At 45.3% G+C, this 27,378-nt stretch overlaps 1 protein-coding gene across 3 annotated transcripts in view; it reads right to left on the bottom strand.

Annotated features, from left to right (window-relative positions):
• Positions 1-27,378, bottom strand: part of CRACD (capping protein inhibiting regulator of actin dynamics) — a 56,059-nt gene that overhangs the window by 7,560 nt on the left and 21,121 nt on the right. For all 3 annotated transcript variants that reach the window (XM_047798082.1, XM_047798081.1, XM_047798079.1), the window contains 4 exons: positions 26,555-26,719; positions 24,290-24,358; positions 21,246-21,428; positions 17,571-20,184 (listed from right to left, as the gene is read on the bottom strand). In XM_047798082.1, the coding sequence (XP_047654038.1) occupies positions 17,571-20,184; positions 21,246-21,428; positions 24,290-24,358; positions 26,555-26,719 (3,031 nt within the window). The remainder of the gene's footprint in view (positions 1-17,570; positions 20,185-21,245; positions 21,429-24,289; positions 24,359-26,554; positions 26,720-27,378) is intronic.

The following is a 27,378-nucleotide window of genomic DNA, read 5'->3' as shown; positions in this document are numbered from 1 at the left end:
CCCTGGTGGTCTGGTAGTTAAGATTCAGTGCTTTCATGCTGTGGCCCAGGTTCAAACCTTGGTCTGGACACTGAGATTCCCACATCAAACCACTGCACACTGTGGGCAAAATAAAAATAAAATGGCACAGAAGAATAAGTGCCCTGGAAGACAGAATAATGGAAATCACCCAATCAGAACACTAGATAGAAAAAACAAATTTAAAAAAAGGAAAGAAAGCAACATACAAGATCTATGGTATACAGAAAACTTGCCAACTCATGCATGATAGGGGAGCAAGAAAAAGAAGAGAGAGAAGGGGATTGAAAAGTGTATTCAAATAAATTATGGCTGAATAACTTCCTAAATCTAAAGAGGGAAACAGAAAATCCAGGTACAGGAAGCATACAGGGTTCCCAAACAAGACGAACCCAAACAGACCCACAATAAGACATCATAATTAAATGGCAAGAGTTCGTTGCCGTGAGCTGTGGTATAGGTCACAGACCAGCTCGGATTCCGCATTGCTATGGCTCTGGTGTAGGCCAGTGGCTACAGCTCCGATTAGACTCCTAGCCTTGGAATCTCCATATGCCGTGGGAGCAGCCCTAGAAAAGGCAAAAAGACAAAAATAAATAAATAAATAGATAAATAAATGGCAAGAGTTAAAGAGAGGATTCTAAAGTCAGCAAGAGAAAAAAAGTCATTTACAAGGGAATCCCTATAAGGCTATCAGCTGATTTCTCTGCAAACACTCTGCAGACAGAAGGAGTGGCATGATATAATTTGCAGTAGAATACTCCACCCATGAGTTGGTCATTTAGAATACAAGGAGAGAGAACAAATTTCTCAGACACATGAACACTAAAAGAGTTCAACAATATTACACTCACTATAGAAGAAATTTTATTAAAGGGTCTTCTCTAAAAAGAAAAGAAGGAAGAATCTATAGAAAAGGGATGATCACAATAGCCAAGGTGAACCTACAGTAAGGGGTGAAGATCATCTGAGTAAGCTAGTACTTAGATTAAAAAACAACTTTAAAGAACTGTAAAAGCAATTATAATTACAATACACAGTAAAAGGATAAGCATGAATATGTCAAATACGACAATAAAATCACAAAACATGAAAAAGGGGAATATAAAACTAGATCTTTTAAAATGAATTTGAACTTGAATGATTATCAGTTTAAAGCAAGTACAGTTATGAGTCAACATGTATGAACTCCATGGTAACTGCAAATCAAAAACATACAACAGGGAGTTCCCGTCGTGGCGCAGTGGTTGGCGAATCTGACTAGGAACCATGAGGTTGCGGGTTCGATCCCTGGCCTTGCTCAGTGGGTTAAGGATCTGGTGTTGCCGTGAGCTGTGGTGTAGGTTGCAGATGCAGCTCGGATCCCACGTTGCTGGGGCTGTGGCCTAGGCCGGCGGCTTCAGCTCCGATTCGACCCCTGGCCTGGGAACCTCCATATGCCAAGGAAGTGTCCCTAGAAAAGGCAAAAAGACAAAAAACAAAACAAAACAAAACACACAACAGGGAGTTCCCATCATGGCTCAGTGGTTAACAAATCCGACTAGGAACCATGAGGTTGTGGATTAGATCCCTGGCCTTGCTCAGTGGGTTAAGGATCCGGCATTGCCGTGAGCTGTGGTGTAGGTTGCAGATACGGTTCGGATCCCACATTCTGTGGCTGTGGAGTAGGCTGGCGGCTACAGCTCCGATTAGACCCTTAGCCTGGGAACCTCCATATACCATGGGAGCAGCCTTAGAAAAGGCAAAAAAAAAAAGAAAAAAAAAGAAACCACCAAAAAACAAACAGTCACAAAAACCAAAAAGAAAGGACCTAAAGTACACTACAAAAAATAATGATCAAGCCATAAAAGGAAAACACAAAGAAGCAATGAACAAAGAATGACAAAAACAACTTGAAAACAAGGATTAAAATGGCAATAAGTACATGTCTATCAATAATTACTTTAAGTCAAATGTCAAAGGACGAAATGTTCTGATCAAAAGTGGCTAATTGGATAAAAAAGAAAAACAAGAATCTACAATATGTTGTCTAGACACGCAAGAGACACACTTGATGGGAAAAGACATACACAGACAAAGTGAGGTTATGGAAAAAATATTTCAAGCAAAAGGGGAAATGACAAAAAAGTGGTAGAAATTCTTATATTTCAATAAAATGGACTTTACAACAAAGGCCATAAAGACACACAAAGAAGGGCATTATATAATGATAAAGGAATCAATACAAAAAGGTTATTGGAGTCATTAATATATACATATACATGCATGCAATAGAGAAGCACTTAAATACATGAAGCAAATACTAATGGACATAAAAGGAGAAACTGACAATAATACTATAATAGACCTTCCAGACAGCATATCGATAAGGGAACAGAGGTCCTAAATGACACAACAGATTAGTAGGACTTAATTGATATCTACAGCACACTATTTCCAAAAAAAGAAGCATAGGAGTTCCCGTCGTGGCGCAGTGAAAATGAATCTGACTAGGAACCATGAGGTTTTGGGTTCAATCGCTGGCCCCGCTCAGTGGGTTAAGGATCCGGCATTGCTGTGAGCTGCGGTGTAGGTTGCAGGTGCAGCTCAGACCCTGCATTGCTGTGGCTGTGGTGCAGGCCAGGAGCTGTAGCTCCAATTAGACCCCTAGTCTGGGAACCTCCATATGCCAAGGGTGCGGCCCTAAAAAGCAAAAAAAAAAAAAAAAAAAAAGCAGCATAAACATTCTTTTCAACTGTGCATGGAATATTCTTTAGAATATATAACATACTAGGTTACAAAACAAGCCTTAACAATTTTTTTTTTGTCTTTTTGCTATTTCTTGGGCCACTCCCTCGGCATATGGAGGTTCCCAGGCTAGGGGTCAAATCGGAGCTGTAGCCACCAGCCTACGCCAGAGCCACAGCAACGCGGGATCCGAGCCTCGTCTGCGACCTACACCACAGCTCACGGCAACGCCAGATCGTTAACCCACTGAGCAAGGGCAGGGACTGAACCCGCAACCTCATGGTTCCTAGTCGGATTCGTTAACCACTGCGCCATGACAGGAACTCCAGCCTTAACAATTTTAAAAGCATGTAAATTTAATCAAACATATTTTCTAACCACAATGGTATGAAACTAGAAATCAACTACCAGAAAGTAAAATGGGAAAAGAACAAATGGAGACTAAATAACATACTAAAAAAATCAGTGTGTCAATGAGGAAATCAAAGAAATCAGAAGATACCTCAAGACAAATGAAAATGAAAACATAACTGTACAAAATCTATGGGATGCAACAGAAAATGTTCCAAGATTCACAGCAATACAGGCCTTCCTCAAGAAACAAAAAAATCTCAAACAAACTAACCTACCACCTAAAAGAATTAGACAAAGGACAAACAAAGCCCAAAGTCAGTGGAAGGAAGGAAATAATAAAAGATCAGAGAGGAAATCAATAAAATAGAGATTTAAAAAAATGGAAAAGATCAATTAAACCAAGAGCCAGGTTTTTTTCTTTTAAAGACAAACAAAACTGACAAACCTCTAGCCAGACTCAACAAGAAGAAAGGTGAGGGGACCTAAATAAAATAAGAAATGAAAGAGGAGAAATAACCAATACCACAGAAAAAAAATAAAAGAATATTATGAAAACTTATAGACCAACAAATTGGATAACGTAGAAAAAAATGGACAAAAATATCCAACCTGCTAAGAATGAGTTAAGAAGGAAACAATAATTTGAACAGATTGATCACTAGAAGTGAAAAAGAATCTGCAAATTAAAGTCCAGGACCAGATGACTTCACTGGGGAATTCTACCAAATATATAAAGAAGAACTTACATCAATCCTTCTCAAAATATTCCCAAAAAACTGAAGAGGAGAGAACACTTCCAAATTAATTCCACAAAGCTACTATTACCTCGATACCAAAACCAGACAAAGGCACTACAAAAAAATTGACAGGCCAATATCTTTGATGAATATGGTTATGAAAATCCTCAACAATACATAAAGAGGATTGTATACCATGACAAAAAGTTGGACTCTTTCCAGAGTCACAAGGGTTTCAACATACACAAAATCAATCAATATGATAACACCACATTAACAAAAGGAAAGACAAAAACCACATGAACATCTCAATAGAAAAAGTATTTGACAAAATTCAACACCATTCACCTCAAAAACACTTATCAAAGTGAGTAAAGAGGGAACATTATCTCAAGATAAAGAAGGCTGTTTACAACAAACCCACAGCCAACACATAGTGAATGAAGAAAAGCCGAAAGCTTTCCCACTAAATTCAGGAACAAGATAAGGATGCCCACTCTTACCACTTCTATTCAACATAGTATTAGAAGTTCTAGCCACAGCCATCAGACAAGAAAAAGGAGTAAAAGGAATCCAAACTGGAAGGGAAGAGGTAAAACTGTCACTATTTGCAGATGACATGATACTCCACATAGAGATCCTAAAATCTCTATATGAAAAGTATTAGAACTAATAAATTCAGCAAGGTGGCAGGATACATGATTAATATATAAAAATCTGTTGTGTTTTATACACTAATGAACTATCAGAAAGAGTAAAAAATATATATAATAATCCCATTTAAAACTGCAAAAGAGGAGAGGGATCAAGATGGAGGAGGTGTAAGATGTGATGCTCACCTTCTCCAACAAACACATGTAAAAACCTATCTACGTGTAAAATGATTCACACAGAACATTTACTGAATGCTGGCAGAAGACCTCAGACCTTCAAAAAAGGCAAGAAACTCTCCACATAACTGTGTAGAACAAAAGGGAAAAAAAGAGGGAGAGGAAAAAAAGGAATCAGGATGTGACCAGCAGTCCTGAGAGTGAGCTGTGAAAAAAGAATGAAATTCTCACCCTGGGAGGCCACCTAAATTCCTGGGAGATCAGCTGAGGTGGAGGGGAGGCCTCAAAGCCTCAGAGAAAAGCTCAGCAGCTGGACTGAGAAGGGAAAAGCAGAGAGAGAGCCACACAAAGCATCAGTACCACCACACAGAACACCACAGCCTGAGACACTCGAGTGGGGGCTGGGCCTGAAATTTAGGCTTCGGAGAAAAAGAAAAATATAAACAAAATGAAGAAGCACAGGAACCATTTCCAGTTAAAAGAACAAGAGAATTCCCCTGAAGGAGCAAACAATGAAACAGACCTCTGCAGTCTAACAGACACTGAGTTCAAAGGGAAGGTAATGAAAATACTGAAGGAATTAAGAACAGCTATCAACAGTAATGCAGATTAATTTAAAAAGGAACCAGAAACTATAAGGAGGAGACAAGAAAAATTAGATAATTCATGTGCAGAGACAAAAGCCGAGTTAAAGGCATTGAAGAGCAGAATGAGTAATGCAGAGGAACAAATAAGTAACTTGGAAGATAGAATAATGGAAATTACCCACTCAGGACAGCAGACAGAAGACCAAATGAAAAAACATGAAAGCAATGTAAGACATCTGTGGGATAATATAAAATGGGCCAATCTACACATAATAGGGATTCCAGCAGGAGAAGAAAAAGAAAAGGGGGTTGAAAATATACTTGAAGAAATAATGGCTGAAAACTTGCCAAATCTAAAGGAAACAGATATCAAGACATAGGAAGCACAGAGGGCCCCAAACAAGTTGAACCCAAACAGACCTACACCAAAATATATTATAATAAAAATGGCAAAAGTTAAAGATAAGGAGAGGATTCTAAAGGCAGGAAGGAAAAAGAGTTAAATATAAGGGAACTCCTATGAGTTTCAGCTGATTTCTCTACAGAAACACTACAGGCCAGCAGAGAGTGGCAAGATATATTTGAAGTTCTAAAAGGGAAAATCTGCAGCCTAGAATACTCTATCCAGCAAGATTATCATCTAAGATAGAGGGAGAAATAATATCTCAGACAAACAAAAAGTAAAAGAATATAGGATTATTACACCCATTCCAAAGGAAATATTGAAAGATCTCTAAATAGGAAAGAAGTAAGAAGATACAGGATGGAAGAAATCACAATTGAAAAGTAATCACTTAAATAAGCCAGTAAACAGATCAAAAAGAAAAACAAACAAAACCTATTTGTAAAAGCGACTGTAAATAGAAGGAATAGCAAAGGATAAATATAAAGATGTTAAAAAGGACATCAAAATCATAAAATGTAGGAAAGGAGAGTATGAAAATCTACAGTCTTTTTTTTTCTTTCTTTTAATGTGTTTGAGCCTATACGACTAACAGGCTAAGGCAAGCTGATATTGGAAGGGAGGGGTTAACATACTTGAAAAACAGAGCAACCAGGAGTCAAAACCAAACAATACATCCACAAAAACTAAAAACAGAAGGATGAAAACATAAAAGGAAATCAACCAAAAAAGACAAGAACAAAGGAGAAACATAGAATCAGGTGGAAAACAAGGTTTAAAATGGCAATAAATACATATTTATCAATAATTATCTTAAATGTCAATGGACTGAATGCTCCAATCAAAAGACACAGAGTGGCAGACTAGATAAAATAACAAGAGTCTACAATATACTGCTTAGACTCACCTTAAGGTAAAGGACACATATAAATTGAAAGTGAGGGGATGGATAAAGTTATTCTAGCCGAATGGAAATGACAGGAAAGTAGAAGTCACAATACACATGTCACACTTTTAAAACAAAGGCCATGAAGAAAGACAAAGGACACTATTTAATGATAAAAGGCTCAATTCAAGAAGAGGCTCACACTCATCAATATATATGTAGGAGCACCCAAATACATAAAACAAATACTAACAGACATAAAGGGAGAAATTGATGGGAATACAATGATAGTAGGAGACTTTTACAACCCACTCACATCAATGGACAGATCCTCTAGACAAAAGGAAAAAAAAAAAAAAAAGCCAACAAGGCAACAGAGATCCGAAATGACACAACAGAACAGTTAGACTTAGTTGATATTTATAGGGCATTACACAAAAAACCCAGAATATATATTCTTTTCCAGTGCACATGGAACATTCTCAAGGATTGACCATATAATGAAGCACAAAAGTAACCTCAACAAATTTAAGAGTATAGAAATTATTAGGCATCTTCTCCAACCACCATGGTATGAAACCAGAAATCAACCACAGGGGGAAAAAAAAAATGAGGAAAAACTGACTACATGGAGACTAAACAACATACTACTAAAAAAAAAAAAAAAAAAGGGTCAATGAGGAAATTAAAAGGAAATTAAAAACTACCTTGAGACAAAGGACAATGAAAACACAACCATTTGAAATCTATAGGATGCCGCAAAAGCAGTTCTTATGGAGAAGTTCACACAGACCTTCCTCAAAGAAGAATAAAAATCTCAAATCAACAACCTAACGTACCACCTAAAAAAATTTAAACAAGAACAAACAAAACCTAAAGTCAGCAGAAGGAAGGAAATCATAAAGATCAAGAGAGGAAGGAAATCAATAAAATAGAATTCAAAAACAATAGAAAAACATCAATAAAACCAAGAGCTGCTTCTTCAAAAGGGTAAAACAAAATTGACAAAACTCTGGCCGGACTCACCAAGTAGAAGAGAGAACCCAAATAAGCAAAATAAGAAATGAAAAAGGAGACATCTCAAGAGATACTGCAGAAATACCAACACACACACACCCACACCCACACACACAAACACCCACCCACAAAAAACCCCCCAAACAAACAAATGAAAAAACAGAAAGAAGAAGAGAATACTACAAACAATTCTATGCCAACAAATTTGACAACCTAGAAGAAATGGACAACCTTGTGGAGACATACAGCCCACCAAAACTGAATTAAGAAGAAATAGACCAATCACTAGAAATAAAATTGAATATGTAATAAAAACACTCCCTAGAAACAAAAGTCAAGAACCAGATGGCTTCACAGGCGAATTCTACCAAACATACAAAGAAGAACTTATACCCATCCTTCATAAACTTTTCAAAAGACTGAAGAAAGAACACTCCCAAAGACATTCCACGAAGCCGCCATCACCCTAATACCAAAACCAGACAAAGATACTACCAAAAAAGAAAACTATAGGCCAGTATCTTTTTTTTGTTTTTGTTTTTTTTGTTTTTTTTAGGGCTGCACTCTCGGCATATGGAGTTCCCAGGCTAGGGGTCCAATCGTAGCTGTAGCTGCTGGCCTACGCCAGAGCCACAGCAATGAGGGATCTGAGCCAAGTCCGTGACCTACACCACAGCTCACAGCAAAGCTGGATCCTTAACCCACTACGCAAGGCCAGAGATCAAACCCGTGTCCTCATGGATGCTAGTTGGTTCATTAAACGCTGAGCGACGATGGGAACTCCAAGGCCAATATCTCTGATGAATAAAGGTGCAAAAATTCTCAACAAAATTTTAGCCAACCGAATCCAACAACACATAAAAAAGATCATACACCACGACCAAGTGGGATTCATCCCAAGTTCACAAGGATGGTTAACACATACAAATCAATGTCATACACCACGTTAACAAAAGAAAAGTCAAAAATCACGTGATTATCTCAATAGATGCAGAAAAAGAATTTGACAAAACTCAACATTCATTCATGATAAAAATTCTTTCTGAAGTAGGTATAGAAGGAACACATCTTAACATAATAGAAGCTATTTAAGACAAACTCGGGAGTTCCCATTGTGGCTCAGTGGAAACAAATCTGACTAGTATCCGTGAGGATGCAGGTTCAATCCCTGGCCTCACTCAGTGGGTTAAGTGGGTTAAGGATCCAGTGTTGCCATGAGCTGTGGTTCAGGTTGCAGACAGCTCAGATCTGGTGTTTCTGTGGCTGTGTTGTAGGCCAGCAGTTGCAGCTCTGATTTGGACCTCTAGCCTGGGAACTTCCATGCCATGGTGTGACCTTAAAAAGACAAAAATAATAATAATAATAATAAAAGACAAACTCACAGCCAATATAACACTCAATGGAGAAAAGCTGAAAGTCTTTCTGCTAAAATCTAGAACAAGACAAGGATGCCCACTCTCACCACTTTTATTCAACATAGTATTGAAGTCCTGGACACAGCAATCAGACAAACAAAAGAAATAAAAGGCATCCAAATTAGAAAGAAGAGGTAAAACTGTAATTATATGCAGATGACATGATACTACATATAGAAAACCCTAAGGAGCCCACACAGAAACTATTCAAACTGATCAATAAATTCAGCAAAGTAGGAGAATACAAGATTCACATTCAGAAATCAATGCAGATCTTTTTCTGCATCTATTGAGATAATCACGTGATTTTTGACTTTTCTTTTGTTAATGTGGTTCACATAACCATCCTTGTGAACTTGGGATGAATCCCACTTGGTCGTGGTGTATGATCTTTTTTATGTGTTGTTGGATTCGGTTGGCTAAAATTTTGTTGAGAATTTTTGCACCTTTATTCATCAGAGATATTGGCCTTGGAGTTCCCATCGTGGCTCAGCATTTAATGAACTGACTAGCATCCAAACATGAAATGCATTGTTTCATGCAACAATGAAATATTAGAAAAAGAATATGAGAAAGCAGTATCTTTTAAAATTGCACCACCCAAAATTAAACACCTAGGAATAAGCCTGACCAAGGAGGTGAAAGATTTATATGCTGAGAACTATGAAACATTAATCAAGGAAATTAAAGAGGATTCAAAGAAATGGAAAGATATTCCATGCTCCTGGATTAGAAGAATTAATATTTTTAAAATGGTCATACTACCCAAAACAATCTATGGAATTAATGTGATCTCTATCAAATTACCCATGACATTTTTCACAGAACAAATAATCCAAAAATTTATATGGAACCATAAAAGACCCTTAATTGCCAAAGCAATCCTGAGGAGGGTAAAAAAAAAGCAGGAGGCATAACTCTCCCAGACTTCAAACAATATTACAAAGCTACATAATCAAGACAGTGTGGCAGTGGTACAAAAACAGACATACAGACCAAAGGAACAGAATAGACAGCCCAGAAATAAACCCAAATACCTATGGTCAATTAATCTTTGACAAAGGAGGCAAGAATAAAAATAGGAAAAAAGACAGTCCCTTCATCAAGTGGTGCTGGGAAAACTGGGCAGCTGCATGTAAATCAATAAAACTAGAACACACTATGTGCAAAAATAAACTCAAAATGACCTAAAGTCTTAAACAGAAGACATGACACCATAAAACTCCTAGAAGAGAACACTGGCTGACATCTCTGACATCATTCTTTGACATCAACTGTACAAATATTAGTTCAGTTTCCTAAGGTGACTGATGAATGGATTAAGAAGATATGGTACAGATATACAATGGAATACTACTCAGCCATAAAAAAGAACAAAATAATGCCATTTGCAGCAACATGGATGCAACTAGATATTCTCATACTACGTGAAGTAAGTCAGAAAGACAAATAACACATGATATCACTTATATGTGGAAACCTAAAATATGGCATAGAAGAATCTCTCTAGGGAACAGAAATAGACTCACAGACATGGAGAACAGACTTATGCTTGCCAAGGGGAAGGGGGAGGGAGTGGGATGGACTGGGAGTTTGGGTTTAGTAGATGCAAACTATTACATTTAGAATGAATAAGCAATGAGGTCTGCTATATAGCACAGGGAACTACATCCAATCACTTGTGATAGAACAGGATGGAAGATAATGTAGAGAAAAAGACTGTATATATATATATATGTATGTATGCAAGTAGAGATTCTCATACTAACTGAAGTAAGTCACTGGGTCACTGCTGTACAGCAGAACTTGACAGAATATTGTAAATCAACTGTAATAAAACTTTAAAAAAAACCCAAATATTGAATTTTTCTAAAATTTGCAGATTGAATACATTCTGATCTTCTCTTGACAGTTGCCATTTCTATTAGTTTGTCATTAAAAATGGACTTTGTGATGCAACTAGAGATTCTCATACAAAGTGAAGTAAGTCAGAAAGAGAAAGACAAATGTCATATGATATCACTTATATGTGGAATCTAAAATACGGCACAAATGAACCAATCTACAAAACAAAAACAGACTCAGAGACATGGAGAGCAGACTTTTGGATGCCAAGGGGGAGAGGAAAGGGAGTGGGATGGACTGGGAGATGGGGGTTTGTAGATGCAAACTATTACACTTAAGAATGGATAAGCTATAACATCCTACCGCATAGCACAGGGAACTATATATCCAGTCTCTTGGAGTAGAACATGATACAATGCATATTTATTTATGACCAGGGCACTGTGCTGTACAGCAGAAATTGACACAACATTGCAAATCAACTATACTTTAATTAAAAAATTAACTGATTTTTAAAAAAGATGTGGTATATATACACAATGGAATACTACTCAAACATATAAAAGAACAAAATAATGCCATTTGCAGCAACATGGATGCAACTAGAGATTCTTGTACTAAGTAAGTAAGAAAGAGGAAAACAATTACCATATACTATCACTTATATCTGGAATCTAAAATATAGCACCTCTTAGAATATAGACAATAAAAACAAACATAAACAAATGGGACCTAATCAAACTTCAAAGTTTCTGCACAGCAAAGGAAACCCTAAACACCACGAAAAGACAACACACAGAAAGGGAGAAAATCTTTGCAAGTGAATCAACCGACAAGGGATTAATCTCCAAAATTTACAAACAACTTCTGCAGCTCCATACCAAAAAAACAAACAAGCCTATCAAAAAATGGGCAGAAGATCTAAACAGACAGTTCTCCAAAGAAGACATACAGATGGCTGAGAAACACATGAAAAGATGTTCAACATCACTCATTATTAGAGAAATGCAAATCAAAACCACGATGAGGTACCACCTTACACCAGCCAGAATGGCCATCATCCAAAAGTCTACAAACAATAAGTGCTGGAGAGGGTGTGGAGAAAAAGGAACCCTAGTACACTGTTGGTGGGATTGTAAATTGGTGCAACAACTGTGGAAAACAGTATGGAGATTCCTCAGAAAGCTAGAAATAGAACTACCATCTGACCCAGCAATCCCACTCCTGGGCATCTATCCAGAGAAAACCATGACTCACATGTACTCCGATGTTCACTGCAGCACTATTTAACAATACCCAAGACATGGAAACAACCTAAATGTCCATCGACAGAGGTGTGGATCAAGAAGATGTGGTACATATACACAATGGAATATTACTCAGCCATTAAAAAGAATGTAATACTGGCATTTTTAGCAACATGGATGGACCTAGAAATTATCATGCTAAGGGAAGTCAGCCATACAATGAGACACCAACATCAAATGCTTTCACTGTCATGTGGAATCTGAAAAAAGGACAGACTGAACTTTGCAGAACAGATGCTGACTCACAGACATTGAAAAACTTATGGTCTCTGGAGGAGACAGTTTGGGGGGTGGGGGGATGTGCTTGGGCTGTGGGATGGAAATCCTGTGAAATTAGATTGTTATGATCATTATACAACTACAGATGTAATAAATTTATTTCAGTAATAAAAAATTATAAGTAAAAAAAAGAACATGATGGAAAATAATATGACGAAAACAATGTATATGAGTGGATCACTTTGCTGTACAGCAGAAATTGACACCACTTTGTATATCAACTATAATTTAATAAAAAAGAAAAAATAAAATAAAATTACATCAAAAAATAAAATAACCAGGGATAAACTTTATCAAGGAGATGAAAGACCTGTATGCTGAAAGTATAAAACACTGATAAAAGAAATTGGAGGAGTTCCTGCCGTGGCGCAGTGGTTAACGAATCCAACTAGGAACCATGAGGTTGCGGGTTCAGTCCCTGCCCTTGCTCAGTGGGTTAACGATCCGGTCTGGCGTTGCCGTGAGCTGTGGTGTAGGTTGCAGACACAGCTTGGATCCCGCGTTGCTGTGGCTCTGGCGTAGGCCGGTGGATGCAGCTCCTATTCGACCCCTAGCCTGGGAACCTCCATATGCCGCGGGAGCGGCCCAAGAAATAGCAAAAAGACAAAAAAAAAAAAAAAGAAATTGGAGATGATTCAAAGAAATGGAAAGATACCCCATGCTCTAGGATTGGAAGATTTAATATTATAAAAATGGCCACACTACCCAAAGCAATTTACAGATTTAGTGTGATCCCTATCAAATCACCTGTGACATTTTTCACAGAACTAGAATAATCCTAAAATGTACACAGAACCACAAAAGATCCAGAATTTCCAGAGCAATTGTGAGAAAAAAAGAACAAAGCTGGAGGTATAACCCTTCCAACTTCAGACAATATTACAAAGCTACAGTAATCAAGACAGCATGGTACTGGCACAAAAAGAGACATACAGATCAGAACACAAACAGAACAGGAGGCCTAGAACTAAACCCAGACACCCATGGCCAATTAGTCTGTAACAAAGGGAGCAAGAATACCCAATGGAGAAAAGACACCTCTTCCACAAGTGCTAGTGAGAGCTGGACAGCCATGTGTGAATCAATGAATTAGAGCATTCTCTCACACCATGTACAAAACTAAACTCGAAATGGCTTAAAGACCTAAATATAAGAGATGACACCGTAAAACTCCTAGAAGAGAACACAGGTGAAACATTTTTTGACATAAATTGCAGCAATGTTTTCTTAGATCAGCCTCCCAATGCAAATGATATAAAAGCAAAAATAAGCAAATGGAAGCTAATTTAACTCAAAAGCTTTTGCACAGCAGAGAAAACTATTAACAAGATGAAAAGTCAACCTACAGAATGGGAGAAAATATTTGCAAACAATAAGGGGTTAATATCCAAAACATACAAATAGCTCATACAACTCAATATTGAAAACAAACAACCCAATCAAAAAATAGGCAGACTATCTAAATAGGCATTTTTCCAAAGACATACGGATGGCCAATAGGTACATGAAAAGATGCGCAACATCACTAGTTGAGAAATACAAATCAAAACTGCAGTGAAGTATCACCTCACATAGGACAGAACAGCTGTCATAACAAGTGCTAGAGAAGATGTGGAGAAAAGAGAACACTTCTACACTGTTGGTGTGAATGTAAATTGGTCCAACCACCGTGAAGAACAGTATGGAGCTTGCTTTCTTTCTTTTTTTTGGGGGGGTCTTTTTGTCATTTCTTGGGCCACCCTCGGGGCATATGGAGGTTCCCAGGCTAGGGGTCGAATTGGCTACACCACAGCCACAGCAACATGGGATCCGAGCTGTGTCTGCAACCTACACCACAGCTCATGGCAATGCCAGATCCTTAACCCACTGAGCAAGGACAGGGATCAAACCCGCAACCTCATGGTTCCTAGTCGGATTTAGATTCGTTAACCACTGCGCCACGACGGGAACTCCAATATGGAGTTTTCTTAAACTAAAAATAGAACTGTGCCGTGATCCAGCAATTTCAGTCTCGGGTATATATGTGGAAAAAATACATAAAAATATATACGTGGAAAACTCTAATTCAAAAAGATACATGCACCTCAATGTTCAGGGCAGCACTTATTAACAATAGTTAAGACATGGAAGTAACCCAAGTGCCCACAACAGATGAAAGACTTGAAAAGATGTGGCATATATATACAATGGAACATTCCTCAGCCATAAAACAGAGGTGTCCCCTGGTGGCTCAGTGGGTTAAGGATCTGGCGTTGTCACTGCTGTGGCACGGTTCACTCCATGGTCCTGGGTAGTCATTTTCATTCAAAAAAGAATGAAATATTGTCTTTTACTGAAACATGAATGGACCTAGAGAATATTATACTCAGTGAAATAAGTCAGAGAAAGACAAATACAATACGATATCACTTAATGCAGAATCTAAAATATCATACAGATGACTCCATATAAAAAATAGAAACAGATTCACGGACATAACAAACTTAAGCTTACCAAGGGGGAAAAGGTGAAGGGACAATTCAGGAGTATGGGATTAACAGGTACAAACTGCCATACATGAAATACACAAGCAGCAAGGATTTACGACACAGCACAGGAAATTATACCCCATATCCTATAATAACCTATAATGGAATTTAATCTTCAAAAAATCCATCACTACGCTGTCTACCTGAAACTAACAGGATATTGTAAATCAACTATTCTTCAATTTGTAAAAAATTGAAAATATAGACAGATTCCAGAGAGAACCAGGGAGGCTGGGATGCAAGGCAGCGAGAGGACTGAGGTCCTGTTGTCACCTGTCCTGCTCCCTCGAGGTGGGAGGCTCTGCAGCTCCACGAGTCCATGGCCTATTATACCTCCTTTGAATCAAATGATCTCTCATTAAGTGGACAAATTCTGACAAAGAACGACTGAACATACACTAATGTGAGGATAAGAACACAGAGGAGATGAGTAGCTTTTTGCCTGTGATACCTGGTGGGGGATTAGCTCAGACAAGAAGTTGGTCAAAGAAAAGAAAATGTAGCACCACGACTTGCAGCATGGATTTACATCCATGGTTGTTTCCTTTCAGTGAGGCTTGCCCTGACTGCACACGGAGCTCATCATTAGGTTTTAGCTAATGATGGTGCTACAGGTACATGATGGACAAATACACTGGAGATCCAGGCTTAGTATCTTTATCCTGATAGGGTATCTAGTTAAATTTGGTCAGCCCAGGCCTGAAGGTGGAAAGCGTTTAAAACCCCAATGGTCTTGATGTAGAGACCACTCTCAGTTCTTTTCTACCAAATAAAGAAAAATGCAATTAGCAGAGAATGTTAGCCCAGAATCTGGAAACTAAGAAAGAAAAGAGAGTCAGCGAGTTTTTGGTAGGAAATTGTAAGAATCAGAGGGATGTGTGTAAGAGAAAGCAGCAGGACAGAGTGGTATTTCTTTGGGAGAAGACATGGCAGTGACAGCTCGGCTGGAGGGCAGCTCTGATGGTGCCGTGAAAGCTACCACAAAAGCTCAGTCAGAACTGAAAACAGCAGCTCCCGCCGTGGCTCAAGTGGTTAACAAGGTGGACTAGCATTCATGAGGCTGCGGGTTTGATTCCTGGCCTCACCAGGATTACGGACCTGGCTTTGCTGTGAGCTGTGGTATAGGCTGGCAGCTACAGCTCCGACACCCTCAGCTCCGATTGAATCCTTGGCCTGGGAACCTCCATATGTTGTGGGTGTGGCCCTAAAAAGACAGAACAACAACAAAAACAAAAAAACCTGAAAATGGGGGTTCTGGTTCAAGATGGTGAGACAGGAGGATCCCAGCCCGACCACCGCAACCACCCCCCCACAACCCTCTAGCCTTGCAGCCACATACAGAACAATTCCTTCAGAAAGAAATCGAGAAACAAGCCGAGTGACTACAACACATCAGAGGAACAGAGGAAGTCCACGTGGAAAGGCGGGGGAGAGCCAGGGACACAACCAGCCAGAAACCCCATCCCTGGCACAGTGACCCATGGCCAGGAGGGAACTCAGAACTCCCAGCCTTTCCACAGGGAGCAAAGGGTTTGGATCCCACATGTGGCACCCCAACTTTTAAGACTTCCACTTGCGTGACTGGCCCCAAACAGCTATCTCTGAGAGCCGGTGGGCTCTGGTCCCCAAGACCCACAAGGCTCTGGGGAAACTAAAACTCAGTTCTTAGGCTCATGAGACCCACTGTGGCTCTCTGCTCCCCTCCCCCCACCCCAGCCCAGCGCAGAGATTAAAAAAACAAAACAATGAAAAACAACCTGAAAACTGGCCCCTCTTTGGCAGGAAAACAGAAACCATGGGGATAAAGGGTCTGGATGCTACTGATAAACATGCTGGTCCAGAAACAGGCAGGCTGGATTAAAAAGGACGGTGGGGTCTTCCGTAAGGCAGGTAACCAAAGGACATCCCTGAGAATCAGCCCCTCCCTGAGAACAAGCAGGAGAGAAGCTGTAGACCCTTCCCGAAAAGGCCAAGGGAGCATCTTCCCGGGCTAGGACCCACACCCGACCACCTACTTGCAAAACCAAAGAAAAGGTATCAGGTGAAGGTTCCCAGGAGCCCCAAAACCAATTGGTAATCACCGAGCCCCTCAAACAGCTCTGCTGCGGAAACCCGAGGGGGAGGGGCTGCCCGGAGTCAGGGTGCTCTGAGATTCTCTATCCCAGAGCTTTGCAGCCGCAATCTAGGGGGCTGTGATGCACACGCAGGGCGCGTGCATACAACTGAGACAAAGCCGCCTATGCACACCGAGGCTCCTAACCCCCCACCTCGGGCCAGTCTTGTACAGAGCACAGACACGGATCTAGGAAACTCCAGGCTTTCCGGTCACAGCGCGGGCCCCTCTCAAAGATTAATGACATTTGAACTAATGAGGACCACAGTCCAATTTCCCCTGGTGGTCGATCTGTGCCAGCATCACCACCTGTGTAAACAAGCAGGATCCACAACAGGTGGGGGCTTCCAACACGCGACCGTCCACATCCGCGAGCTGGGAGAGGGGGCCGGGCTACGGCTCCTGCGGGAGATCCTTGCGTGGGCCTGCCTCGATTTAAGGGACCCTCCAGCCGCAGCTCCGCGGGCTGCTTCTGGCCGGGCAGCTCTGCCTTTAGCGGGGACACAGAGCCCACTGCTACGCACCTTTCCTCGCTGCCTCGGGCGTCGGGGACGGCTTCTCCTGTCGGGTGGCAGACGGGGCCGACGACGCTGGTTTCCTCTCTGCTTCCCCCGCCTCCTCGCGCTCCAGCCTGTCCTCGGGGGGTGGGGGCGAGGGCGGCCGGGGGTCACTGCCGCCCCCAGCCTCCTTGCCCGGCTCACTGGGCTCGGGGTCAGGCTTCCCCGCCCTGCGGGCCAACAGCTCCACCAAATAGGGCCTGCTCAGCTTGAAGAGCGGGGACGCCGGCGGGGTCTGGCCCGTGGGCTTGGGCGCCAGGGCCGGCTTCTGGGCCGAGGGCGTTCTGCTGGCCCCTTGGTCCTGCTCCGGAGCTGGGGGCCCAGGAGCGGCGGCAGCAAAGCTCTGGGCAGAGTCCTTCCAGGGGGCCGGGGCTTGCTTCCTGTCCAGGGCCAGGGTGGTGCCAGGCTTGAGGGCCGCAGCCTCGGTGTCCTCTGCACCTGTGCTCCCGGGAGCTGGCGGGGCTGAGTCCATACTGTCCCCCGTGCTGCTGTGCCTCTTCTTCTTCTTTTGCTCTGTCTGCTGGTCGCAGTGGAAGCGCAGGGAGTAGTTGGTCCTTCTCAGTTTGATTCCGAAAGGGGAAGCCTTTTCCTCCCCTCCTGGCGTCATGGGCCCTGGCTTGGCCCCACCACCGGCGATGTCGCTGTCCCAAATGGCCACGGGCTCTGCCAGGGCCCCTGCTCTCTGCGGAGGAGAAGGGAGGCTCGGAACGAGGAAAGAGGGAAGGTCTTTGGCAAATTTGCAGCCCTCCGTGGTGTCCGTCTGCTCCTGCAGCGCTCCTGGTTTCTCGGGGTCGGCAGCGGATGTGTGGGGTGCGGCCTCTTCGCTGGGGCCAGGCACCGACCTCTTTCTAGTGCTTTCGGCTTCCGCGTTCTGTCTGGAGGGCTCCGCGCCACCATCAGAGAACTTCTGCCAGGCCGGCTTGATGGAGAACTTCACATTGACGGGCGGGGTCCTCCGGGGGTTCCCGCGGGCATCACCGCGGCCCCGGGGAGCGTGCTCCTCGCCCGGCCGGGCCTGCTCACTCTCTGCGCCCTTCAGGATTCTGGACCGGATGGAAGCCCACTCAGCAAGCGCGCCCACGCTGCCCGCGGACTCCTGCGTGGGCCTGGCCTTGCCACTGCCTGTCCGGGGGTCGCCGGGGTCTCGGTGAGAGTTCTCCAGGGCAGGGCCGTCCACGTGCTTCTTTTCTTCAGACAAGCCCAGCAGAGACTTGCACGCCGTGTCCTTGATCTGGCTCAGGTTGACGGCCGGACCACAGAGCTGGGCTCCAGTGACCAGGATGGCCGTGTGGGGGATGCTCAGAGCTGAGGGCAGGGCGTGGGAGGCCGGGCTGGCTCTGGGGGCCTTTGGCTCTTGCGGAGCAGAGGAGAGTCCCGCATCTTTGACGGGCGTCACGGGGCTGAGATTGACTTTGGGGAAGAGAATCTGTCTCCCTCCTGATGATACCTGGAACGTGTAGGCTCTGGGCACAGTCCGCCTCTCCTCCAGCTCCTGCCACCTGAGCTCCTCCGCCTCCCTGCCTGTCTCTGGCGCCAGTGCCGCTTCCTCCGGGGCCTCCTGTTTCTGGAGAGGCTGTGCCTTGGGGTCTGCTCTTTCCTCCTGCCTCCCGCCGTGGTCATCCCCGGGGACGGTCCCCAGCTTTGCTGGCTGCTCCCCTGATGACTCAGTGGCCTCCTGGCTCTGCTTCACCCAAATACTAGGTTCCTCAGAACTTTCTCTTGGCTTCTCTAGTTTCAGGTGTTCTCGTTCTGCTTTCTCTGCAAGGTCGCTCTGAAAGGGGCTCCTCAAGCCCCTTCTGGGTTCCAGCAGTGGCTGACTGTCGTCTTCCACAATCAGCGCTTCTAGAAGCTTCTTTTCTGCTTCCTGCCTCCTCTGCACCTCCAAGTCCTCCCGCTTCTTCAGCTCTTCCCTCCTCTTGGCCTCCTCGGCCTCCTCCCTCCGCCTCTGCTCCTCCCGTTGTTGTTCCTCCTCCGCCTCCTCCTGCCGCCTCTGGGCCTCCAGCTCCTCCTCGTCCCGCCGCCTCTGAGCCTCCAGCTCCTCCGCTCTTCCGAGTTCTTCTAACGCTCCCTCCTCGTCTTCCAGCAGCTGCTCTTCTGCCTCGTGCGGGCCCCGCGCCTCCAGCTCCTCCGGCGGGTGCGCGCGTCTCTCCAGGTGCCGCTGCTCTTCGGCCCCCGGGCGCCCTGCTTCCTCCTGCTGCCTCTGCTCGGGGCCTGGGCAGCCTGGCTGTCCCGGGCTTGGCGTCTCCTCTGCCCGCAGCCCGCTCTCCGCCGCTGGCTCTGGCTGTGCTCCTCCGTCCTCTTCCTCCTCTACGCGCCCGTGCCCCCTGCTCTCGTCCCAAAGCCGCCTCTCCAAGGCCTGGAGCCTCTGCTCTTCCAGGCGGCGCTTCTCAGCCGCTTCGGCCTTTTGGCGTTTGCACTTGGCCTCCAGTTCTCGCCAGTATTCGTCTTGACGCCGCTTCTCTTCCTCCGAGTCCAGCGCCTCTGGCTCCTCTTCGTGCCAGATTGGCTTGTCCTCCCCAGGGTGTCCATTCTGGTCCAGGGTCAACTGACACGGGAGGCCACCTTGCTCGGCTTGTCGATCCTAACATTGGAAGGGAAACAGAATTAGCCTTTCCTTGTGCGCGGGCCACCTTTCCAATCCCAGTGGCAATCCGCGGGGCCCTCCTAATCTCTAAAGGAGGGGCAGGTTCCTAACACAGAAAGGTACTCCCGCATCTGTCACAGAGAGTAGACTGTGTTGTGTGGGTGGGCAGAGAGCTTCATCTTCCTGTTTCCTCTCTACACATCCTCAGATTCCTTAGTCTTGGAGTTCCCCTGGTAGCTCAGTGGTAACTAACTGACTAGTATCCGTGAGGATGCGGGTTCGATCCCTGGCCATGCTCAGTGCGTTAAGCATCTGGCTTTGGTCACAGACAAGGCTCAGATCCAGCGATGCTGTGTCTGTAGTGTAGGCCAGTGGCCACAGTTGGGATTCGACCCTTAGCCTGGGAACTTCCAAATCCGGTGGGTGTGGCCCTAAACAGATTAAAAAAAAAAAATTCCTTATTCCTTTATTTTTCCTAATGACACACCTGGAAGCATATGGAAGATCCCCAGCTGGGGACTGAATCCAAGCCACAGCTGCAGCCTGTGATCAAACCTGTTTGAGCCACTGCAGTCAGGTTCTTAACCCACTGTGCCACAGTAGGAACTCCTCATATTTCTTATCCTTAATACACATGAATAATCATAGGGAAGGAAACCAGTAGTTCAGCATTAGAAAGATGAGGGAAAAATGAGATTTGCATTTCATCAATGTCCCCTGAAACTTGTGACTCCAAATCTTACCCTAATCCAATGAAACTGTGGCCCAGGGAAGCGGGCCACCTGTCTGGGGCAAAGTGAATGCAGTGTCCCGGAGCCCCCTGGAAGGTAGCATCTCTCTCTCAGGCCCACGTGCCCCAGAGGGAGGGCCACACAGACTGGGGTGGGGGACGGCGGAGAGACAAGAAATGGGCCCATTCACCCTCGTGCCTGCAACACAGCTGTGCCCCCGGTGGGGAGATCTTGTTCTTTCCACAGACCTCTCACAGCACCACCCTGCTGGGCAGCGTCAGAGCCCAGCCAGCAAGGGTGTCGGCCTGGGCAGCCTGCCATACATACCCCGACAAGTCGTCTGTGTTTCCGAGATACCCTCTGGTTTTTTGGCTTAACGGACAGTTTGTGCTTGGCGGCGCTGTTGTCCAGGCGAGCAATGGCCAGGGGTATGGCATCCAGGTTGACACTTTCGATGGTGCCAGCAGAAGAGAAGAGTCTTTTTGGCCGAGATGGTTTAACTGGAGCTGCCTGTGGTGGAGATGGAGATAGGAAGTCAGTCCGGAAGGGCAGCCCTCTCGGGAGCCTGCGCCTTGCCCAGCTCAGCCCAGGAAACGCTGGCGGGCAGAGTGCTCGTGGGCTCAGAGAAATGAGCACTGCTTTTAGAATCAAAAGACACCGAGTGCTTGTTTTGCCAGTGATATCTGTATCAATTTGTCAAGGTCATTCAATCTCTAATTTTCCTACCATGGATGATCTAGGGGTTAGATTAGATCAGGGATCAACAAGACATAGTCAGAGGGCCGATCCTGACCAAAGCCTGTTTGGGGAGGTAACATTCTGCTGGTCTGAGGCCGCTCCGCTGGCCTGGCTGCTGCTGGGCTACAAGGAGAGCAGGACAAAGGAGAGCCTGGCCTCTCTGTGGCCACAAGGCCTAAAATAAGTAGAAGTTTGCTAAGCCCTGGACTAGCTCATCTCTGTGCTTAGACCCCTGTAACTAAGAGCCCCAGACATCATGTTTTACGAACCTCAGCTCCTGCCGTGGCCTGTGTAGCAAGTCTCATTATTTGGTAAGTGCTCAACAGATATTTGTGAAAAGAATGAAGGAACAAGAAAGTATAACCTCTCTGCCTCAGGGATTAAATTTCCTTTTTTTTTTTTTTGTCTTTTTTGCTATTTCTTGGGCCGCTACCACGGCATATGGAGGTTCCCAAGGCTAGGGGTCGAATTGGAGCTGTAGCCACCAGCCTACACCAGAGCCACAGCAACGCGGGATCCGAGCTGCGTCTGCAACCTACACCACAGCTCACGGCAACGCCAGATCGTTAACCCCCTGAGCAAGGGCAGGGACCGAACCCGCAACCTCATGGTTCCTAGTCGGATTCGTTAACCACTGCGCCACGGCGGGAACTCCCAGGGATTAAATTTCTAATCAGCATAAATATTTTAGCACAGTCACTCCAAAGTTGCAGTGCACCCAGAAGCAAAAAGGAGGCCCCCACCCCCGGGGGAGGGGAAGTTACCACGAAGGGCGGAAATGGGCCACCTGCAGGGAAGGCAGTTCTTCCAAGATGAACTGCAGCGCTGCTTGCAGCTCTGGAAAACCACCACCTCAGAGCAACCATACCCATTCAGTTACGTCAGAAAGACCAGGGCTCAGAGGCCATGCTGAGTCAGATGGTAAGAAGCCAGGCCTGTAACATCCTACAAGAATGCACAGGCAAGCGGAGAGGCAAGGGCTCCCAGCCCTACCAGCCACTGTGTGGCAAAGGGTGCACGCTGCAAGGTGTTCCTGCTGTTATGCAGAGTCAGTGGGGTTTAGCTGATGGCTTTGCTTTCTGCAATTCTCTTCCATACTTCTGCACAAAGGTGAAGGCTCCTATTAGCTCCAAGAGCAAGATGAATGCTCAGTAAATATTAATTGATGACAAGAAGCTCAGAAGTAAGGAAAAATAATTCCAGCCTTTGGTCTCCTAAGCTTTTATTTATTTCTGGTTATCTTTATGATAACCTGAGCTATTCTTGAAGAGAGATGAATTAAACACTGATTTCCATCCTTTAATGGATGCATGAGTAAAAGGGGTACGAGCCAAACGTGACAGATTGAAGACACAGATAAAGCACTCGGAGCTGAGATTTCAATGCAATGTTTCGTTTCTGATCATTTAAGCTGGACCTCTGCACCATTTGGGTGCTGGAACTGTCTGGAACCATCCCCTTCAGAACATGTGAAGGCATGCCTTGCCTGCTGGACTGTCCCCCAGGCCCTAGGAGTGCAGGTGACAAGTCCTCTTGGGCACCTGGACTCCCGTGCAGGTGACAAGTCCTCTTGGGAATGGGCCAGCCCCTATAGCACAGGTGCACATGATCTCCACAGGCTCCTAGGCTCCTGCAGGTCACGTCCCATGTTTCAATGGAAGGCCCAAGAGTTAAACACCAAAAACACATATAAGCAGAGACTGCTAAGTTCTCTTTTGAGCATCTCTAAATAGAAGGAGACACTTTCCCATACAGATTTTACCTCTAGGTGCCTGCCTTCCCCCTCCCTTCCTCTCCTTCCCTCTCTCTTTCTCCCTCCTGCTCTCTCGTTCCCTCCCTTTCTCTCCCTCCACTCTCTCCCCACCCCCACCCTGTTCCTTCCATGCTTTTTAGGGTCATATTTGCAGCATATGGAGGCTCCCAGGCTAGGGGCTGAATTGGAGCCACAGCCAGTGGCCCACTGAGTGAGGCCAGGGATCGAATCCACATCATCATGGATCCTAGTCAGGCTCATAACCCACTGAGTCACAACAGGAACTCCTCTTTTATTCTTATTTTGTTCTTTGAAAAAAATGTTTACATTTTTTCCAAGCTTTGTGTCAAAGGAGCTGCTCTGCTATGTGTACAAAACCTCCCAGGAAGCAGGTCTTCTATGACTGGTTTAGCACCAGGTTCCCCACGGAAGTGCCGTGCGTGGCAGATGAGGGAGTGGCTGTGTTTTCCAGCTGGGCCCCGTGCCCCAGGACAAAGGAGGGGATCCCCGCACCGGACCCGGTCCTGAGGCGTGGCTGGGGGTGCCAAGGTGTGGCCAAGGGACTCAAGGTGTTTTTTAATGTCTTTTTCATATAGCATATTGTCTTGACATATATGATACATTTAGGAAAATGACCAAACTGTAAGATTGCAAACATAGGCACATGGGAAGTATGGCTACTTTTCAGAGCAGAGTTCAGTTCCAGTAGTTGGCATGGAAACAGATTGCTCCAACATCTACCACTAGTTGCATTTTGAAGGAATTTAAATGGACGAAGGCAGCATTTATGAACAGAAAAACGAGGCAGTAGATCAACCAAGAAAAGGAAAACTGGAAGTTAAAGTAAGGAAGCTAAGTACACAAATTCAGATCCCATTACCTTCTCTTCCATCTCACTTCTGGCTGCAGGCAGATTCAGGGGACTCGGAGTACCAGGCGTCTCGCTGGGCTGGAATGGCAGAGAGAATGCTCTGGTCACACGCCAGCACAGAGCGTCCTGGGCAGTTAACCACACCCAGCTATGCTGGCAGGGGCACAGTGGCTGCAAAGAGCCACCACCGTCCAGACCCCAGAAGGGCTCCCGAAACGTTAACAAGTTCACCATGTTCCCACGTGGGTGTCTCCAACCGCAGCCCCCAGCTGGCTCCCTGCTGCTGGGAGAGCCTGGGTGCTGCCCCCTGCACCCTAACCTCACAGCTTTTGGCTCTGCTGGCTGCCATCCACCCCACCTGCCAGGCCTCATCTCTGTGAGCAGGAAAGAGGTCCTTCTGGGGTACACACAGAGGCTGGAGATGGAGGACAGAGGTGGCATGGAAGCTCAGGAAGGAAAGGAGGCAGAAAGGAGAAGAAAAAGGCTGACGACTCCCATCCCAGTCGCCCCGCTTGCCTGGGGTACACACACTTCAGCAGCTACATCTTTTGCTTGGTCACCCATGTTTGTGAGAGGGGCTCCCGGCCCCTTCCCGAGCCATTGCACCGGCTTGCCCTACCTCGGTCCACTTTCTGCACCACACTTAGAAGCATCTTTAGAAAACACAGATCTGTGTCACTGCCCTGCTTAAAACTACTCAGAGGCTTCCTGTTATTTTTGAACAGAATCCGCCTCTTCTCCAGCCTCGACACTGTGCTCTACTCTTTCTTCCCCTCGTCCACACTGACTGCTTCTGTTCCTCCTTCAGGAGAAGCTCAGTGCCATCCTGAGCCTCTGTGCCTGGTCCTCCTTCTCCCCAGAACGTCATTCCCTCCACAGGTCTGCTCCTGGCTGCCCAGCCCCCCATCCATGGCAGCAACTCCCCTCACTTTCCCATTCATTACCTTCTTTTTTTTTCTTTTTTTTTTTTATAAATTTATTTATTTATTTTTTGTCTTTTTGCTATTTCTTTTGGCCGCACCCACGGCACATGGAGGTTCCCAGGCTAGGGGCCTAATCATAGCTCTAGCCGCCAGCCTACACCAGAGCCACAGCAGCGAGGGATCCGAGCCGCGCCTGCAACCTACACCACAGCTCAGGGCAACGCCAGATCGTTAACTCACTGAGCAAGGGCAGGGACCGAAACCACAACCTCATGGTTCCTAGTCGGATTCGTTAACCACTGCGCCACGACGGGAACTCCCATTACCTTCTTTTAATTGCTGGGTAATACTTTTACCAATTAAACACAATTAATTATGCTATGGATCAACTTGCTCACTTGCTTGCTGTCTGACTCTCCTCTCATCAGAATATAAACAACATTTTTGAGGCAGCTGTCCAGTCCCACCCATCTCTGCGGTGCCCAGGGCTGGGCCAGCACTTGCTGAACAAATGACCGAACACCACAGCTCATGGCCACACCAGACCCTTAACCCACTGAGTGAGGCCAGGGATCCCGTCCTCATGGATGCTAGTTGGGTTCTTAACCCACGAGTCACAATGGGAACTCCTTTCATTTCCCTTTATTTTTTTTTTGTCTTTTGTCTTTGTTGTTGTTGTTGTTGTTGTTGTTGTTGTTGCTATTTCTTGGGCCGCTCCCGCGGCATATGGAGGTTCCCAGGCTAGGGGTTGAATCGGAGCTGTAGCCACCGGCCTACGCCAGAGCCACAGCAACACGGGATCCGAGCCGCGTCTGCAACCTACACCACAGCTCATGGCAACGCGGATCGTTAACCCACTGAGCAAGGGCAGGGACCGAACCCGCAACCTCACGGTTCCTAGTCTGATTTGTTAACCACTTCGCCACGACGGGAACTCCTCATTTCCCTTTAAATTAGTCCAATTTGATAAATAATTATTCGGTGCTCCTAAGTAATCAGTAGCTACATCTTGGGGAGACAGAGATATGTACGGTCCAGTTCGTCATCCAAGAACTCAGCATCTGAGGTGGGGAGAACACAGTGATGTAGAGGATGCCGAGAGTGCACAGAGGAGACCATGCAGCTGGGGCTGAGGCCAGGTGAGGCTCCCAGGTGAGGCGCACCAGCTGAGTCTCCAAGAGCAAGTGGGAGGCCCAGGGGAGAGAGTGGGCACAGCCCCACTGCCCGCCCCGATGCAGATCTGGGTATGTACCCCAGGCTACTCATCAGGAAAGCATTGCCCCCTTGTTCTGCACACGCAGACCACAAGGCCACAGATGCCAGTCCACTGCCGCCCCTGAAGGAGCCTCACTTTGTTCTCTGTGTCCACCAGGACAAGGGCCTGCTCAGGCACACTTTCCACGGGGCAGGTCAGGAACGGATGCTCCTCGAAGCAAGGCTCGCCACTGTCTGCCTTCTTCATGGGGATGGCGCTGGGGGGGTGCTGCCCAAATTTGATGTTCTTGCCCAACTGTCGCTGGGGAGGAACCAAAGAAAGTGTTAGAAAGTGGTGAGGTGAGTCATGATAACCACAGCCAGACCCCAGCACAGCTGGCAGGCACCGAGCGTGGCACCTTCTGTACACGACCGGTTTCTAGACTAGACACCATGCTCGCCAGTAAAGCCCGAGGCCATCCTGTGACCACTGAGCCTGTCCCCACTTTTCTTTTCTTTCCCCTTCAAGCCATGAGCTTTTCCATCCAGCCCCCTCTCTCACGGACATGCCAGCATTTCTGGGGGATGGAGAGACCGTGTTTCTAAACCAAAAGTTGGGTATGACAAAAATGTTCTGATTAACCTATACATTTATTTATATAAAAGCCTTTTTTTTTTTTTAAATCTTTTTGCCTTTTCTAGAGCTGCACCTGTGGCATATGAAGGTTCCCAGGCTAGGGGTCTAATCGGACCTGTAGCTGCCAGCCTACGCCAGATCCACAACAATGCAGGATCCGAGCCATGTCTGTGACCTACACCACAGCTCACGACAACACCGGATCCTTAACCCACTGAGCGAGGCCAGGGATTGAACCCAAAACCTCATGGTTCTTAGTCAGGTTCATTACCCACTGAGCCGTGACAGGAACTCCTACATAAAAGCCTTTTAAAGGTTGAAAAATTGTACAGAAAGCAGTTTCA

The sequence above is a fragment of the Phacochoerus africanus genome, chromosome 10 (genome assembly GCF_016906955.1).
Source record: "Phacochoerus africanus isolate WHEZ1 chromosome 10, ROS_Pafr_v1, whole genome shotgun sequence".
Taxonomy (NCBI): domain Eukaryota; kingdom Metazoa; phylum Chordata; class Mammalia; order Artiodactyla; family Suidae; genus Phacochoerus; species Phacochoerus africanus.
Note: the sequence above shows the minus strand (reverse complement) of the source record. Positions and strands in the feature narration are given on the sequence as shown.